The sequence below is a fragment of the Sinocyclocheilus rhinocerous genome, unplaced genomic scaffold (assembly GCF_001515625.1).
Source record: "Sinocyclocheilus rhinocerous isolate Xijiao unplaced genomic scaffold, SAMN03320098_v1.1 scaffold658, whole genome shotgun sequence".
Taxonomy (NCBI): Eukaryota; Metazoa; Chordata; class Actinopteri; order Cypriniformes; family Cyprinidae; genus Sinocyclocheilus; species Sinocyclocheilus rhinocerous.
Window position 1 is genome coordinate 205,171 of NW_015650392.1, and position 18,822 is coordinate 223,992.

The 18,822-nt window shown below is 36.7% G+C and overlaps 2 protein-coding genes across 2 annotated transcripts in view; one reads left to right on the top strand and one right to left on the bottom strand.

The window, feature by feature from the left end:
* The first annotated feature begins 1,159 nt into the window (after positions 1–1,159).
* Positions 1,160–1,885, top strand: LOC107712007 (GTPase IMAP family member 7). Its single transcript, XM_016517131.1, has one exon. It carries the CDS (start codon positions 1,160–1,162, stop codon positions 1,883–1,885), a length of 726 nt encoding a protein of 241 aa, XP_016372617.1.
* An 11,793-nt stretch (positions 1,886–13,678) lies between these two features.
* Positions 13,679–18,822, bottom strand: part of rab33bb (RAB33B, member RAS oncogene family b) — a 14,961-nt gene continuing 9,817 nt past the window's right edge. Inside the window, exon 2 of the mRNA XM_016517152.1 lies at positions 13,679–14,769. Within this exon, the coding sequence (XP_016372638.1) occupies positions 14,296–14,769 (474 nt within the window). The 3' untranslated portion in view covers positions 13,679–14,295. The remainder of the gene's footprint in view (positions 14,770–18,822) is intronic.

Sequence of the window (18,822 nt, forward strand, 5' to 3'; positions counted from 1 at the left end):
TCGTTTTTATTTGGCGTACTATTTATACGCATTTTCATGAGACCAGGCACAATGACAGCAAGTCTAGTGTAGGTTTGGATTATGAATTTTAATCATCAGTCCAGCCAATTAACGAAATGTGTGCATGTCACAGTTTACCACACTTATTCAGTGAGCCTGATAAATTTCTGGCAAAAGGCCAAAACTGTTCAAGTTCACTCATCCAACATATATTTGGCTTATCGATACTCTTATCAACACTTTGAGCCAATCACCTGAGATATAAATGTTGCGTAAATAAAAACTCTCTTAATCTTAACTCTTAATCTTCAGATTAAGAATGTGCGCGCAGTTCCATACGTTCACCAGCGACTATTTTAGTAGTAGTGCATGTAGAGCAGGCAGCTAACACTGAGAAATACTTATTTTAAAAGCATAGTTCATCCACAAAAATAAAAATCAAGTTGCTCCAAACCTGTATGAGTTTCTTTCTTCTGCTGAACACAAAAGAAGATATATTGAAGAATGTTGGTAACCAATCAGTCAAGTCACCAAGGACATTCAATAGTATTTTAATTTTTTGTGAACTATGCCTTTAACACTTCAAATGCGCCCAACAATCTATATCTACTAGATAGATAGATAGATAGATAGATAGATAACAGTCATGGCGCTTAAAATACTATAACACTGTGCCTAATGCTTTATTACAAATATTCTATATAATGTCTAAAATCTTAGGTTTATTTCACGCATTGCGATAAGTACTAAAATCCATTTTAGTCAACTAGCTGATTTCTTCTTGTAAGTAGGGCCATAAACGCTTACCTTCAGAGTCCAGATCTCCTTTTGAATCACTTCCTTTCATCTCCCTTCCTAAATAGTTAAAGTAAAAACCTATCCAATCATAAAACTCGTGTGCAAAAGAGGTTGGGCTTAGGAAATTATTAAAAACAGAAGGCAATAAACAGAACTCTGTATTGATGGCTTCAACAAACCCACTGCCACCTGATCTTCTGAAATCCTTGAAGGAGCAACGCAACCAGCAGAAAATCATTAACAGAACTACAATGAGTAAGTTCTTTATCAATCCACCGTCTTATGACTACTAACAGCTGTATTTAATCCTAGTTAATATTAGATAAAATTATCAAATGTTTGTTAACAAATACTTCTTAAAATGTCAACAGGTCAGGACATACACATAGTTTTGGTTGGTAAAACAGGAGTTGGCAAGAGTGCTACAGGAAATACCATTCTTGGTGAAAGGATATTTGTGTCAGAGCCAAGAGGTACATCAATCACTAAAGAGTGTGCATTTGAATCACGGATGATAAACAGAAGGCAGATTTGTGTCGTGGACACTCCTGGTCTATATGACACAAATCTGTCCAATGAAGAAGTCTTAAATGAGGTTGTGAATTGCATCAGACTTGCAGCTCCAGGTCCTCATGTCTTTCTTCTTGTAATTGCCATTGGGCGCTTCACTAAAGAAGAGAGAAACACCGTTGGATTGATTCACACAACCTTCGGCCGAGAAGTGCTCAGACAAATGATGGTCTTGTTCACCAGGGCAGATGATCTTGAAGAAAGGAGAATTGAAGATTACATCGAGGAGGCACCAGAGCTAAAAGAAGTGATAAATGCATGCACAGGGAAATACCATATATTCAACAATAGAGAGAAGTCAGACCATACACAAGTTGATGAGCTCATGAGGAAGATTTTAGTCATGATAAAACAGAATCATAACAGCTACTACAGCCACCGCATGTTTACAATGGCAAATGAACTCAATAATGCTAGGAGATCCATGAAGGAAAAGGATAAAATTATTGCTAACCTAAAAAAGGAAATAATAGCATTACAAAAAGAAACAGATAAGTCATCTTGCAGCATATTATAGCATACTTGAGTATTTGATGTCAGCATCTCATAAAATGTATAAACGGGGCATTACAAAATTCACAAGTAAGAAGATAAACATTAAATCAATGTTATATTCTAACAATTCATGTTTTTATTAATCTTTTTGTTTTTCTTTTTGATTTTTTAAAACATATATGTATACTTTATGTATTCTTTTAATTACCTGACTGAAAGTGTACAGATAATCTGCTTAATCCTTATAGGAATTTGGTTGGGGTTAGAAGTTTACAGACACTATTATTGCATATTGACAGTTTTTAACACAGTAACAATTGTCCTTTTATGTATTTGTTTTGCCATTTTTAATTTTGTTATCTCCAATTACATTTTAGATTTTTTATTTTAGATTTATTATTATTATTATTATTATTATTATTATTAGCCTACTACCACCACCACCACCACTAGATTCATGTGTTTTATTAGTGTGGCTAGAAAATAAAGAATTAAAGTAAATGTTTTATAGTTGACTCTTTTGTGAGTCTTTTTACAGCTTTTCATTACACTCCACCCTTACAGTTTTCCTTTAACTGCACTTGCACATACATGCATATGCACATATACACTGTATACAGAATGTATGTATGTACAACTGATGAATTTTGCACAGTCAATACTGAACTGACTTGAGCTGTATAATGACATTATTGACTTTTTAGAGCTGCTTTACAGCAGAATTTGAATTTGTTACTATTGTGAAGCTGCTGTGAAACAATCTATATTGTATAATGTGTTTTAGAAATAAAGTTGACTTTCTGACTTGGCTTGTATACATACGCGTGTGTGTGTGTGTGTGTGTGTGTGTGTGTGCTTGTTTATGCTACATTGCAGGGACCAAATGACCCCACAAGGATTGTAAAACCTGAAATTTTTTGACATTTTTGACAAGGGAAAAAATTATAAAAAATAGTAAATGATGTTTATCTGAAAGTGTAACAATGGAAACATGTTTTCTGTAAGGGGTAGGTTTAGGGTTAGGGGATAGAAAATATTGTTTGGTCAGTATAAAAGTAATAGAAGTCTATGGAAAGTCCCCAAAATACAGTGTGTGTGTGTGTGTGTGTGTGTGTGTGTGTGTGTTGGGGTCCTGGTAATCCCTACGTAATGGAGATAAAATATCCCCACAAAGATGGCAATATCCAAAATCCTTGTCCTTGTGGGGACATTTTTTGATCACCATGAGGAAATAAGCTTATAAATCATATAAAATTATGTTTTTTGAAAATCTAAAAATGCACAAAGTTTCCTGTGGGTTGGTGTAGGGCAATAGAAAATACAGTTTGTACAGTATAAAAACCATTACGCCTATGGAATGTTCCCATATACCATGGAAACCCAACGTGTGTGTGTGTGTGTGTGTGTGTGTGTGTGTGTGTGTGTGTGTGCGTGCATGGGTTAAATGCAAGGGGTTAAAAATAATTTCTTTCTCAAAACACTGAGTTTTGATTTGTAAGTGAACAAATTATGTAAAAGAGTTTTCACACATGATCACTGTGTAGGTCATCAGTAAATGAGTGTGGCATTTAAATGGCTTAAATGTTTCCCAAATGTAACAAAAGAGCTGTTAGTTTTGAATGATGTGAGTTTTGCAAAAACGTGTAATGTGCTTGTAGTTTTGCAGACTTGGTGTAAAGATATACAGCAGGTATATGAGTGAATGGTTTCACTGAGTGGGCCTCAAGTACCACTTTTAGTGTCTAAGCAATTATAAACAATTGTATCAGTACTTTCATAGCCAAGTATACTGTGAAATATAGCTAAATGATTTTTTTTTTATATAATACACAGTCATGAGTGGCTTAATGCTTTTATGAATCAACTGCAATATAATAAAACATAAAGACATGTTGTAAAAATAACTACAGTTATTTGCTTTTTTGTTTGTTTATTGATTGATTATGTCATTTGGACATTAAGTAATCCAGAACTGCTACAGAATTCATCTGCCATATTTTAGTGAATCATGAAAGCCTTCTAAATAGGAAAGATTTTACCAACTGAAGCAGAATCAAATTTGGTACAACCTGTGTGACCTTTTTGTTCAGTTTGTGTGACTGTAATAAATGTAAAGGGCTATATAATATATGGACCATGATATGATATGCATGCATTGAAAACAAAGCATTAACACCAATAAATATATATAGAGTGCATGTTTGGTGTCATGTATTGATAATAATTCATTGTTACATTTAAGGTGTCCTTGTGGAGGACATTTTTTTTATTATCTTAATTATTATTATTATTATTATTATTATTATTAGCTTTAATTTCTTTACTCATCTTTATATTCTTTACTCAAACATCCTTGTTTCAATGTAATTATACGTTAAGTACTGAATAATATTAATTAACTACAATTACTTACTATGTGGTTAGGGTTAGGATTAGAGTTTGGCTTATATAGGGTTACTTGCATGTAATTATGCATAATTAACTGTTATTATAATAGTAAGTACATGTAACGTGTAACAAGGACACCTTAAAATAAAGTGTTATCTAATACATGATACCAAACATGCTGACTGGAAGCCATTTACATTTGTGTTTGGAACAACTGATTAGATTCTGTTACAGGAACTGAAAGACAAAAAATTATATATTTTCTGTATGGTTGGTGAATCTGCATCAGCACTGTCCAAAAGGTGTGAGATAGCAGCATTAAATTGTAGAGCCACTTGGCAATACAGCTAAGATCTGGGTATCATCTTTGTATGTGCACTCTCAGTGCAAGAAGCTGTCACTGGGATGGTACCTTTTCAAATGGTACACCTTTGTACCTTATTTACCCTCAAAGAGTGCATGTTTTATCTGCGTTCACCTGTAATCTGTATAATATACTTTCCTACATGACTGCACTAAATGTGAGGAGTCATATAAGATATGGAGCACGATATAGATATCAAATACATCATGCAATAAAAATGAATGAAACCATTAACCAATAAACATCAATGTTATCAAGACATGATACCAAATGTATAGCTTACTGGAAATCATTTACATTTGTTACAGGTATTGCAAAATATATATATTTATACAACAGTTCTGTCCTCGAAACTGATTGGCTGATAAGAGAACAGACCAACCGTTTGTATCACTCCGTTTGACGAAGTTGACGTATTTCTCACAGCGAGTGTCATGGCGGACCCCCAAATCCACTATAATTTAAAAAATAATACTGTTTTGTGTCACGAAATGTAGTTTTACATTTCGAAAAACGCTTAATGTGGCTTAGTGGAAGGAGACAATGATATAAAAAACACATCTAGTTTTCAGATTATTGAAATGTATTAAAAGGCAAGCAGATGATCCCGGAATATGAACGCAACGTGCTGAATTTAAGTGCTTTCCTCCCATAGAAAACTGTTATAAAGAATAAAGACTTAACGTGAGACTTTGCATGTGTTGCGTTCATATATATATACATACAGTATCTCAAAGAAGTGAGTACACCCCTCACATTTTTGTAAATATTTAATTATATCTTTTCATGTGACAACACTGAAGAAATGACACTTTGCTACAATGTAAAGTAGTGAGTGTACAGCTTGTTTGTCAGTGTAAATTTGCTGTCCCTTCAAAATAACTAAACACACAGCCATTAATATCTAAACCGCTGGCCACAAAAGTGAGTACAACCCTAAGTGAAAATGTCCAAATTGGGCCAAGTCTTCATTTATCCCATCCAAAGTGCACACACACAGCAGTGAACACACACACTGTGAACGATATAATTAAATATTTACAAAAATGTGAGGGGTGTACTCACTTCTGTGAGATACTGTATATACATACAGTGTATATATATTATATAAACATATATATTTATTGATTTATTTAACGTTCTACCCCAAGAAAACACTTAACGTGCAACTCAGCGCGTTGCGTTCATATTCTGGGCTATATTCTGCTTGTCTGTAAATGGTATATGCTTTATTAATAAGGTGTGTGTTGAACTTGGTCCTCCAAACTGTTTTAAGCCAAATTAACGAATGTCCCGTTTATCATTATAGACCACTATCCTGTGACCAATGTGTTTATAAAGTCATTAAGTCAATTTCGACTTGTAAACTCATAATTTCGACTTTTTATCGCATAATTTCGACTTTTTAAAGTCATAATTTCGACTATTTATCTCGTAATTATGACTTAAGTCATAATTTTGACTTTTTATCTCATAATTTCGATTTAGTAAGTCATAATTCATAATTATCTCATAATTATGTCTTTTAAAGTCATAATTTCGATTTCGACTTAGTAAGTCATCATTTCGACTTTTTATCTCGTAATTATGACTTAAGTATGTCATAATTTTGACTTTTTAAGGCATGAATTTTTTTCTTACGTGGCGGAAATGGGCTTCCATAGTAATGGTCAGAGCGGGATTAAGAAAACAGTCCCGCACAGGGCTTTAATACAAAAATGCACACAATGAATGGTGACTGTAGAAAATAAAAGTTGAATCCCGGACATTTTGGGCAATTTAGAAATCCCGGCCGGACGCATTTTTTAGGTTCAAAAAGTGAATATGTCCCGGGAAAAGGGGACATATATACACAAACACAGTGGTGGCCAAAATTATTAGAACACTAGTATTTTCACCAGCTAAAAAAAGGGTTTTAAGTCAGTTATTTCTATCTTTTGCTGTAATGTGTCAGTAGGAAATATCAGTTTACATTTCCAAACATTCATTTTGCCATTATTGTAATAATCCAGTGAGATTTTTTGTTTGCACAAGGAGTCTGACAGTGCTCCACACAGAGATCTGATCTGATCATCATCCAGTCTGTCTGGAATGACATGAAAAAACAGAACAAACTAAATCCAGAAGAACTGTGGCAACTTCTCCAAGATGCTTCAAGAAAGGGTACCCTTTTTTTCTTATTTATTTTATATTCCCCAAAATTCCTTTATATAAAATAATATGTAATCATGCAATCAATAAAAAAGCAACTGTCGTCTGATTACAAGCATTTTAAATTGTAATATAATGTAATTACAAATAATTCATTTTTGGAAACTGTAATACATATAATCAGTTACTACTCAGCACTGCTGAGTGTATTTAAATGAAATTCATTAGTTTTGTATATACATATACATAAATATTGTAAAGCAAATTATTTGTGGATAAGTGATTAAATCATATCACAGGAACATATATGAATAAATATGATGGTAAGATGTTCACAGAAGACCCTTAATCAACAGCATGCTGCATTGACACAAGTAGAAAATGCCATTGAGCCTAAGTCTAGACAGTATCTTTAAATTGTCATGATCTACTTAAATCACAGACACAGGCAACTGTATGCTCAAACGTATTAATGCAATGTGGTTATCTTTAAAGCAGTTGTTGTTTAATGTTTGTGAGTAGAACTGGAGATTCTCTTCTTAAAAGTAAGTCCTCCTTTTGAAGCTGTAGAAAAGATCTCAACAACATAGTGAAATCCCACGTTTTGCTCTTGTTCCTTTATGGCAGGGGTAGGCAAGTTCGGTCCTGGAGAGCCGCAGTTCTTCTGCAGGGTTCAACTCCAACCTTAAAAAAAAAACCTTACCTACCTATAGCTTTAGTAATCCTGAAGACATTGATGAGCTAGTTCAGGTGTGTTTGATTTGGGTTGGAGCTGAGGACCTCTCTAGGACCGAACATGCCTACCCCTGCTCTATGGGATTCACAAGCAATAAATCTACCTATCACTTAAAAATTAAATAGTAAACAGGAAATTATGTTGGTTATTAAATAGACAACAGATCACGAATAAGATTTAGACCAGATTCATGAATAAATCAACAATCCATTGCAATATCTCTTTCAAACAAGTCCAATTCATTCATTTAAACGATGAGTAAACAGATGGTAAGAGTGTACTTAAGATTGGTTTTATGGGGTGTAAAGTTCATTTAACTGAATTATTCAAATAAAACATTCTGATTATGACTTGATTAAAAACAGAAAAATGACCCAGCAGCTGTTACAGAAAAACTACCCAGCACCTGGGTAAAAAATATTGAAAATAACCTAATAAAATTACCCAACATGCTAAACAAACACACACAAAAAAAAAAAGTTTTTTTTTAGAGTGTAGTAATTTTAAACCATACAAAAAGGTCAAAAGTTCTTTAAAATGAATTGAATGGCAGTGAAGCAAATGACAGAAGTGTAGTATGTTATATTACGTTGAATTGCTATTTTTTTATTATTAATTAAACCAATCAAGAATGAAATACCACTAGTGTGTGCATGTCACAGTTTACTGTAAACCAAATGTTTGACAAAAAGCCGAAACTGTTCAAGTTCACTCATTCAACATATGTCTTATCAATACTCTGGACACTTGTAAGAGACAATCACCTGAGATATAAATGTTGTTTAACTATTATCTTTGGATCTTCAGATTAAGAATATGCATGCTGTTCCAAACGTTCACACGCAACTGTCCTAGTCACTGATGAACATTTGGAACTGCATATAGGCCTATATATAATTATATGAAGTTCTCTACTCTGCACAATGAATCTCTTTATTTAAATTGTGCCTACTACACATTGTTATAATGAGATGATTCTGGACACAACACCTGCAAAAACTCAGGAGATTTGAGTGGTGAGTGGATTCTTAAATGCCTCTGATTGACTGTTGCGTACAAGAAATCAACAGATATGTCTGTGATTGGCTATTGCTCAATGCTGCAAAACACAATGAAATAGAACCTGATCTCCAGAGCGCAAACCATAACACACTGGATAGTTTGCCAAATCTGCAATGAAATGCCATTATTACAGCTTTAACTGAGGGTGCTATAGATTTTGTTTGAAAAACAAAAGCACACTCTAGCACACCCATAGAACCAGGCCTGCATCGAGATGGGATTTGAACTTGGGTCACAATGAGCACAGGTGCACTGTATGTTGGCACATTAACCACAAGGCTATTGGAGCCAACTTCAACTAGATATTTTATGTTAAATGGCAGTCATGGTATTCAAAATACTATAATATGAAATATTTTGTATATTGTATAAAATCTTAGATTTATAACATGCATTGCGATAACAAAAATCCATATTAACTAGCTGATTTCTTCTTGTAAGTGATTGCCATAAACACTTAACTTCAGAAACATCTTTTAAATCTGTTACCTTCCTGAATAGTTCAAGTAAAAGCCTATCCAATCATAAAACTCACGTGTAAAAGAGGTTGGGCTTAGGTAATTATTAAAAACAGAAGTCGTATTCATTGCTTCAACAAACCCACTGCCATCTGATCTTCTGAAATCCTTGAAGGAGCAACTCAACCAGCAGAATCATTAACGGCACTACAATGAGTAAGTTCTTTATCAGTCCACCATTTTATGACTATACTGTGGGATTACAAATTTAAGAATCTGTTTAAGATATGCTGAAATTATGTTCTGACATAGCATCACATGAAAAACTAAGGTAAAGTACATTGTATTTAGCATTTAAGGTAAATATGATGACATCAGACAAATGATTCTCTCAAGCAAAGTTTGTAGCAAGAGGTTCCTGCCAGTTCCTGTTCTCTTATTGTAAGTCAAATGAGCCAGATTACTGAGCCTATCACCTTTTGTTTGTAATGGCTCTTGGTGCCCCTGCCCCAGTCTTTGAGTAGTTATGCTGATTGGATTAGGACTGGTGAAATTAGGCAGGTTGCTATACTTAAAAATACTTCATTTGCATGCTTTATTTAAGGTCATCACCAAGGTGCTTTGTCTCCATTTCTAAGCACTGCCCCCTAAATGTATATAAACTACAAAGTATCACTGCCTTAGTTATGCTTTTGATGACTGCAGCGCCACGCAGCGTGTTCTCAATAAAGAACTCTGCTGAAGATACCCAAGAGTCTCCTGGTCTTCGCTTCTGAGTTTCCAACAAACAATTAAGACTTAAGAAGCAAGTATCACTATGTTGTAAATTGATGTCAAACCTTTCAGGTAGCCTGTGTACAGTAACACAATTGAAGAATATATTAAGGAAGCACCAGAGCTAAAAGAAGTGATAAATGCATGCACAGGGAAATACCATATATTCAACAACAGAGAGAAGTCAGACCGTACACAAGTTGATGAGCTCATGAGGAAGATTGAAGCCATGATAAAACAGAATCATAACCGCTACTACAGCCACCACATGTTTACAAAGTCAGATGAACTCAGCAATGCTAGGCGATCCATGAAGGAAACGGATGCTGACCTGAAGTCAGAAGTCAGAAGTCAGATGTCTGAAAGAGCTTTAGTGCAGAAGAAAAGGACAAAAAGAAATAAAATAATAGCATTTCGTGAAGGAATGAATAAGTCATCTTGCAGCATACTATAGTATACTTAGGTATATGATGTCAGCATCTCATAAAATGTATAAATGGGGCATTACAAAATGCACAAGTCAGAAGAGAAACATTAAATCATGTTATATTCCAACAATTCATGTTTTTATTAATCTTTTTGATTTTTAAAAATATGTATGTACACTTTTATTCATTTAATTATCTGATTAAAGATGTACAGATAATCTGCTTAATCCACTAGGAATTTGGTTGCGGTTAGAAGTTTACAGACTCTGTATTATTCCTGTATTGTTTATCACATTAACCATTGACATTTTGATGTATGTTTGTTTTGCCATTTTGAATTTTGTTATCTCCAATTATATTTAAAATTTTTATTTTATAAGATTTCTAGATTTCTATTCGCTATTATTATTACTATTACTACTAGTCTACTACCACTACATTCATGCGTTTTATTAATGTGGCTAAAAAAAGTCAATGTTTTATAGTTAACTCTTGTAGTACTCTTTTTGCATTCCACTCCACTTTTATAGTTTTTCCTTTAACTGCATTTATACATTTGCTGCAACCACTTACACATTTCTAAATACATTTTTATAGACCCCCCAAAAATGAAAAACTACTGAATAGATGAACCTTTTAAAGAAAATCAAACAAATAAAATGTAGTCAAACACAATTGTACTCAATGAGAATGATTTGAAACAATGCAATCATTAACACTTGCTGCAATTTCTTTAGAGCAATCAGTAAATATTTTGAACCTTGAACCTTGGGACATAATACTACTGTAATCAACAGTTTACAGTATGTATGCAATAAACTTGTGTGCGAACAACACATTTATTGTCCAATATTTCTTGAATATAAACCAAATTAAGTGAAAAAAAAAATCAAGTCCATTTTAAATGTACTAAAGCCTAATATACAATGTAAAAAAAATAAAAAATAAACCCACAGTTTTTACAAAATAATTTTAGCAGCTGTGGTTGCCAAAAAAAAAAATATTAAAAAAATAAAAATATTACAGAAAAAAACTGTAAACACATTTACAGAACACACTGTAATTTGTACAGTATAAAATTGTAATACAAAAAAAATTAATGTAAACCAATAAATTCAACACTGCTTACTGCTACTAATAATCTGGTTTGTACCTTTAACAACAACCACCATAATAATGCAGGTGGTAAAAGATAAAGCCATGTGAAGATTAAAAGTTAATCACAAGTAGCTTTTCCACAAGTTAAAGTATACTAATATACAGGTGGTGCACAGAATCATTCATGCAAGCACAAAACACCATCATGGTAACTCACAACACTTAAATGCAATAAACATTCATTAAACAACAGAAGATCAAACAGCTAAATGATTTTGTGAATATAATGCACAGTCTCGAGTGGCTTAATGCTTTTAACTGCTTTCAACGGCAATATAATAAAAGCTCAAGATCAATTGTACAAGATGACAGCGGCCATACTTGGGACATTTTGGCTTGATGTAAGATGCTCTCCTCAAGGACTATATTATTTGACAAATAATTGCATGTTTATAATGTTATCTGAATGGATAGAATACTTATAATAAAATGCATAACAAGAAAGCCTGAAGCCTGGATGCTGATGTTGTATAACTAACTACAGTTTTTTGCTTTTTTTGTTTGTTTATTGATTGATTGATTGAGTGATTATGTCACTTAGGACATTAAGTAATCCAGAACTGCTACAAAATGTATCTGTCATATTTTAGTGAGTTGTGAAAGCCTTCTAAATAAGACAGATTTTACCAACTGAAGCACTATATGCAACAATAATCACATTGCAAGTTGATTTGAACATGTTAAAGGGCTGTATGGACCATTTTATGATATACATGCAGTAAAAAACTAAATTAAACAACCAATAAAAAAACATTTTATGAGTTGGCATACAAGGTACAAACAGGTATGGTGAGAGAACACCATCTTGAGGCACTCTGATGTAACAACTTTACATGAACTATATTTGTAATTTATTATGACACTCTGACTTCCTCTGTTGTGTAGCTTAGCTGTGCAGAAAAGAAAACTGGATATGGGTGTAGTTAAATAATGATACAATACTGAAATAACTTTGCATGATCACATTGACAAAGGCTTTTAACATATTCACCAACTGGTTTGGCTGCTGAGAGTTTGGCTCTACCGTGTTTACTGGAACATCTTTAATTATGACCATATTTTAAAGCTTTATACTGTGCGTCTACATTTTGCTCCTCTCATCCTTTTTTCACTCTAGGCTGGACTTCATGCCTCCCCTTCCTTTCTGCTCTCTCTTTCCTTTCTTCCATTTCCGAGTTGAATTTCCAATCATTTCAGTTTTCTAAAAATGAAATGAAATAGGATTACAAAAAAAATAAAGAAATTAGTTATTATCTATAGTTAATGTTGGTTTGCTGCTTTGTAGTACTCTAGTGTTTCTGTGCATTTAGTTTTGTTTTTTAGTATGCTACATCCTTACCTATATTCTATGACAGAAACTATGGATTTCATGAGTTTGCACTTACATTCGCACGATTATATATAATCATAATTGCACATATAATCAAATTGAGCAGATAGTAAGCATATTTGGCATGCTGTCCGAGGGGAGGGCTCTGAGCTTGGAATATAGCCCGATCCCAGAGAGCTCCCTATATCCTCAAGCTAAGTTAGCAGTGAGAAGTTGGGGTGGAGGACGGATGAAAAACCGTCATGGGACAGAGGTAAGTTGGCTGTATATATATTTACTATCGTGCTAATTAAGTTGATTATCTGAACGTGCACCTCCTGAAATCTGTTAATAAAACATCATTTATCAGCAGTATCTCTCTATCCAGAGGACAACTTTTGTCCCTTTATCAGGGGGTTAGCCAATGGAAGATTTTGCGGAAGACTTTCTAATGGTACGAGACCCTATGTCCACCACAGAGCCAGAGCCTGATGCCATGTTCATCCCAGAGCCCAAACTAATCGCCAGATCCATTTAGGAGAATTAACGGGTTTTAACGACCAGGACTTAATTCTCAGTCTCCCACTTCTGAAATCCTTCCCCTTCTGCAAGTCTCAGATAGAATTAGCTTTGCCTCTTAGCTCCACCCCCTCCACAGTTCCCATGTGGCTTTATGGCTTCTTCTTTTTCACCCCAGCTCCTTGTCTGCTCCTTCCTGTTAGTTCCACCCATCACCCCGAAAACAATATAATGATATGATAACATAGCATAATGAGAGATTTACAAGCAATTTTGCCAGTCATTTTTTTGATGAGAAAAACCAAATTAGGTAAAGGAATTTCAACACAGCACAAGGGTTACAAAAATAAAGAATTATAAAAACACTTGATTCCCAATCATCCAATAATTTGAGTAGAAGGTTGAAAGCAGAATATAGAACAAAGAGCCAAAATAGAACAAAAAGACCTTTTTATTTTGCTTATTGAATCATACAAACAATTTGCTACCTGTATATACAGTATATTTAAATTGGGTTACATGGATGTGGATGTGGTTAGTCACTATAGCTTTGACCCAGCACAAAGAGAAAAAGGTTCAGCTGTCAGGAAAAAGGTTCACTTTAGTCTCATAACTCCAGGATAAAGCAAAGGGGTTGAAAGTGGTTGAAAATTGGACATCTACACAAGTTATTTTGGAGCAAACTGATAACTATCAACCTCAATTAATGTCCAACATTATTCTTGACAAGAAGTTGCTCTTGCTGTTGTCTGCTAAAAGTTTAAGGATCAAAATCAACAGCAAGTAAAGCCCCCAAAGAAACTGGAAATCAAATCAAATCTCACATTCTTGCTGTTTGTTTCATTATGAGGCATTGCTTCATACAGATAATGTTGTGTGAAGTAACCTTGACCTTGTCTACCAAACCATGAGAGTCAGATGACTATAAAAATCAAAACTGCAATTGGCATTTAAACCAGCCTTCATGCCATCACACACTGACACAAGACCATTGATCTGTTATTCTCAAAGTTCATACTGCTGTTTATGTGCCTATTTAGTGGACATACTGAATTAAGCACATAACTCTTATGTTCATTCATCTGTCAGCAGATGCAAGTCCATTTCTTCTTGTTCTCCTGTGCTGTTATCACTTTTGCTGGGATATTGAAGCTCTCAGATCTGCACTGTAACACCAATTCATTCACACTCTCCCTTCTCTGGCTCTTCAACCTCTGTGCCAATGTCACAAAGATGCTGTCCACCAGGTCCCCTTTGCGACCTTTGGCTGAAGTAATATAAAAAGACATTCCGTGGACTTCAGCCAAATGTCGAGCCTGATCGATTAACACAGAAGCAGTCGGCGAAGTAACCAGATCGGTCTTGTTGCAAACGAGAGCACGGGGTATATCCAGACCAAGAGAGTGCTGACGGCATTCGTCCATCCACATGGGAAGATTGCAGAAACTAGTGGAGTTAGTGACATCGAAGACAAAAACAATTCCGTGCACATTGCGATAGTAGTGCTGCACCATGCTTTTACGAAAACGCTCCTGACCAGCCGTGTCCCACAGCTGTACCTGAGGTGAGACAAAATTAAATGTATATTTTTTTGTACACATATACTGAAAATTTAACTCATGACCTTGCCATGCTGTACCATTTGAGCTACAGAAACATTGAAAACTGAAACTGAGTCTCCATAGGGTTCCCTATCAAAAGGTAACTCCCGTTGCGTTGTCGTTTGACGACTGCTTGGGGAAACTCCTGTTTACTTTATTACTGAAGCCTGATTGGTTAACGTAGCTGCAAAAAACCAATGGCGCTGGAGCATGCCAGAAGGGGCGGAGCCGACCGCTAAATAAGTCGGCTCAGAGCGCCATCTCATCAGAATCTTCTCTGCAATCAAGAAGCCGAAGAGGGAAGAAGCTCAGCCTGCAGCTTGCTGCTGTAGAAAAGCCCCGGCTGCGGAAAAAGCGAGAAGCCTTCCCCTGCGGCTATCCGGCTGGTTTCTCTGCAACATTTTTGCAAATGTCGCACCGCGAGTGTGGCTTGTGTGGGGAATCCCTGCACGATGCAGAAGGGCAGTGAGTGCATCACCTGTCTGGGCAGCGCCCATGCAGAGACTGTGCGCTCACTGAGCCGGAATGCTCTCACAGAGAGCATGAGTCTCGCTCTTCTCCGCTCACAAAACGCCTTCTTAAATGAAAGCAGCCCCGCTCTCCCATTTCTCCTCTCTCAGCGAGCTCGGAGAAAGAAACGGTGCGTCACGGAGCTGAGCAACCGGGTTTAAATGATCTCACACCGGCAAGAGCCCGCGTGCTCATTCTCCCCTGACACTTTGATCCGCCGGTGTGTTTTACACGTGAGATTGCGCCCCTCTTAAATCGAGTGGCTCAATCTCTCTAGGCGGATCGGAATAGAATGCGGTCACCAATGATTCAGATAGTGACAGCTTCGCATTTGTGTGTGCGTCGCTGAGGCTGCGCTCACTGGGACAGGCTACTTTCACAGACTAAAGCGCAAGTTTGTCCCTGCATCACTCGCAGATCCCCTTCTTCAATGAAGATGGCCCCGCCTCCCCTGCTCTTGCGTTTCTCCCCTCCCAGTTACCTCGGAGAAGAAATGGCGAACTCGCGAGTTTGAGTGATCAGGCTTGAGTGATTTTACGGGAGAAAGAAACGGTGCGTCACGGAGCTGAGCAACCGGGTTTAAATAATCTCACACCGGCAAGAGCCCGCGTGCTCATTCTCCCCTGACACTTTGATCCGCCGGTGTGTGTTTTACACGTGAGATTGCGCCCCTCTTAAATCGAGTGGCTCAATCTCTCTAGGCGGATCGGAATAGAATGCGGTCACCAATGATTCAGATAGTGACAGCTTCGCATTTGTGTGTGCGTCGCTGAGGCTGCGCTCACTGGGACAGGCTACTTTCACAGACTAAAGCGCAAGTTTGTCCCTGCATCACTCGCAGATCCCCTTCTTCAATGAAGATGGCCCCGCCTCCCCTGCTCTTGCGTTTCTCCCCTCCCAGTTACCTCGGAGAAGAAATGGCGAACTCGCGAGTTTGAGTGATCAGGCTTGAGTGATTTTACGCCGGCACAGGTCCCGCGTGTTTCATTCTCACTGCAGCATTTTGATCTGCCAGTGTGTTTTACACATGAGGATCAGCACCCCTCACTTACATCGAGCGGCTCAATCCTTCTAGGCGGATCGGAGTAAAGGCTGTCACCAGTGATTTCACATAGCTGACAGCCTCGGATTTGAGTGCACCGCTAGCCTGGGCCACGCCCATGCTGAGGCTGCGCTCACTGAGACAGAACGCTCTCGCTATTAAGGCTGATTTATACTTTGCGTCGGACCTACGCCGTAGCTTACGCATAGACGCACACCCATACGCCGTAGCCTGACGTGCACCTCTCCAAAAATCTAACAGCGCGTCAATACTACGCAGACCGCAAGCGCTGTGATTGGTCTGCAAGAACCCCTCCCTCCATATGTACTTGAGTTTTGTGTGTGTTTATGTACACTTTAATATATTTTAATGTTACACCTTCTTATATAAAATAAAACAAAGCAAAGAACAAGTGTCTTATCATTTATTATACTACACAGCATTATACATCAGTAGTTGTCCGCAACAAACGTCTCTAGGTTACGTATGTAACCATACAGCGCTTTGATCCGCCAGTGTGTTTACACATGAGGATTAACCCCTCATTTGCACGAGCGGTTTTATCTTTTTAGGCGGATGCGCGCAGCACTTTGATCTGCCGGTGTGTTTTCACGTGAGGATCATCAACACCCCTCATCTAACGAATGGTTTGATCTTTTTAGGCGGATTAAAAAGGAGAATACTGAGAGCTTCAGATTAGACGCATCTGGACCACATCTGGGGCTGGCTGCTCACACTAGGCATAGGTTAGTTTAGTGGGTTGGTAGGCAGTTTAGAAGGGGGAGAGTGAATAATTGTTTCACCTGTTTTGTGTTCCGGAGAGGAAATAAATGCACTTGCTTTGTGTTTAAAAGAGTAACATTTTATGTAAACAGAATGTCGTCTATAGAGGAATTTATTAAAGATCCATCAGAGGAGATATTAAATTCTTTCGTAAAACAACAATTATGGGAACTTGTAGATCACTTTAAAATCGGTGATGTAGACAAGAAAATACGGAAAAAGGAACTACGTTCTGTTGTGAAAAAATAGCTTTATGGCGGTTTCTCCACACAGAAAATGCGACATCGATGCATCAAAGAAAGAAAAGAGATTTTGCAAAAGCAGCAGCTTCACGATAAAGAGTTGATTAAAGAAACTAAATGTTATGAACTGGAAATTGAAAGAATAAGGAACGAGAATATGCTCAGGCAATGCGAGATTGAGTTCGAACAGCAAAAGCTAGAGGCTGAGAAATCCGCACGAGATCATGAGCTGCAGGTGGAGCGGTTGAGATTGGTAAAGGAAGGGAAAATGTTGTCAGAGGTTGGGGAGAGAGGTTTAAGTTTATCTGGAGGGTTTGACTTGGCCAGTAATTTAAGGCTGCTTCCCAAATTTAATGAACATGACCCTGATGTTTTTTTTACTTTATTCGAGACTTTGTCCGCAGAAAGAAATTGGCTGATGTCTATCCGAATTGTCATGCTTCAAACGGTGATTACAGGCAAGGCACAGGAGGCATATGCAGCGCTCACGATGGAGGACAGAAAGGATTATGACAAGGTAAAAGTAGCTATTCTGAAGGCCTACGAACTGTTTCCTGAAGCCTATCTCCAGCGATTTCAAAGCTGGAGAAAAGGTGATAGCCAAACACACTCTGAGGTGGTAAGGGATCTGGTTTCTTGTTTTGATCGTTGGTGTGTTGCGTCCGCTGTTGATGATTTTGAAAAGTTGCGTGATCTGATCATTTTAGAACAATTTAAAAATATTGTGCCCGAATACATTGCTATATACATAAACGAAAAGAAGCCAAAAGACGCAACGGAAGCTGCAGTTTTGGCAGATGATTATGTATTAACGCATAAAAAGGTGTACAAAGATCGATCAGGTCAACAGTGTGGTCATTTTAATGAAAATAGAGTTAGAGCCAAGAAATTTGAACAAACTTATCCTTCAAAATTAGAGAACAATGGTCAGATGAGGACTGACAGAGATCTAGTGTGCAACTATTGTTTTAATCTGGGACATTGGAAAAATAAGTGCCCAGTTCTAGCTGCAAAATAGACGTCTGGAAAAAAGAAATCACAAACTAATTGTTAATCCTGTGTTAGTGACTGACATTACTGAAACTTCCAATGATTTTGATCCTGGTACTTCCATTGAGGCTGGAAATGAAGTATGTGATTCCAAAGTGATAGCCATGAAAAACTTTGTACCGTTCATTACGGAAGGTTGTCTGTCTTTGCCAAACTCTGAGAGTAAAATACCAATTAAAATCTTGAGAGATACAGGCTCATCAGAATCCTTCATTCTTGAATCTGCTCTGCCTTTTTCTGAGGTATCGAGTGAAGGGAGGAGTGTTTTGATTAGAGGAATTGGATTAAACACTCTTTCTGTTCCTCTGCATAGAGTACACCTGACTTCTGACCTGATCTGTGGAGAAGTATCCATGGGAGTTCGTCCGTCTTTGCCAGTTGATG

Excerpts from the sequence above, each read along its gene's own strand:
- LOC107712007 (XM_016517131.1), top strand. The coding sequence starts at position 1,160 with ATGTCAACAGGTCAGGACATACACATAGTTTTGGTTGGTAAAACAGGA.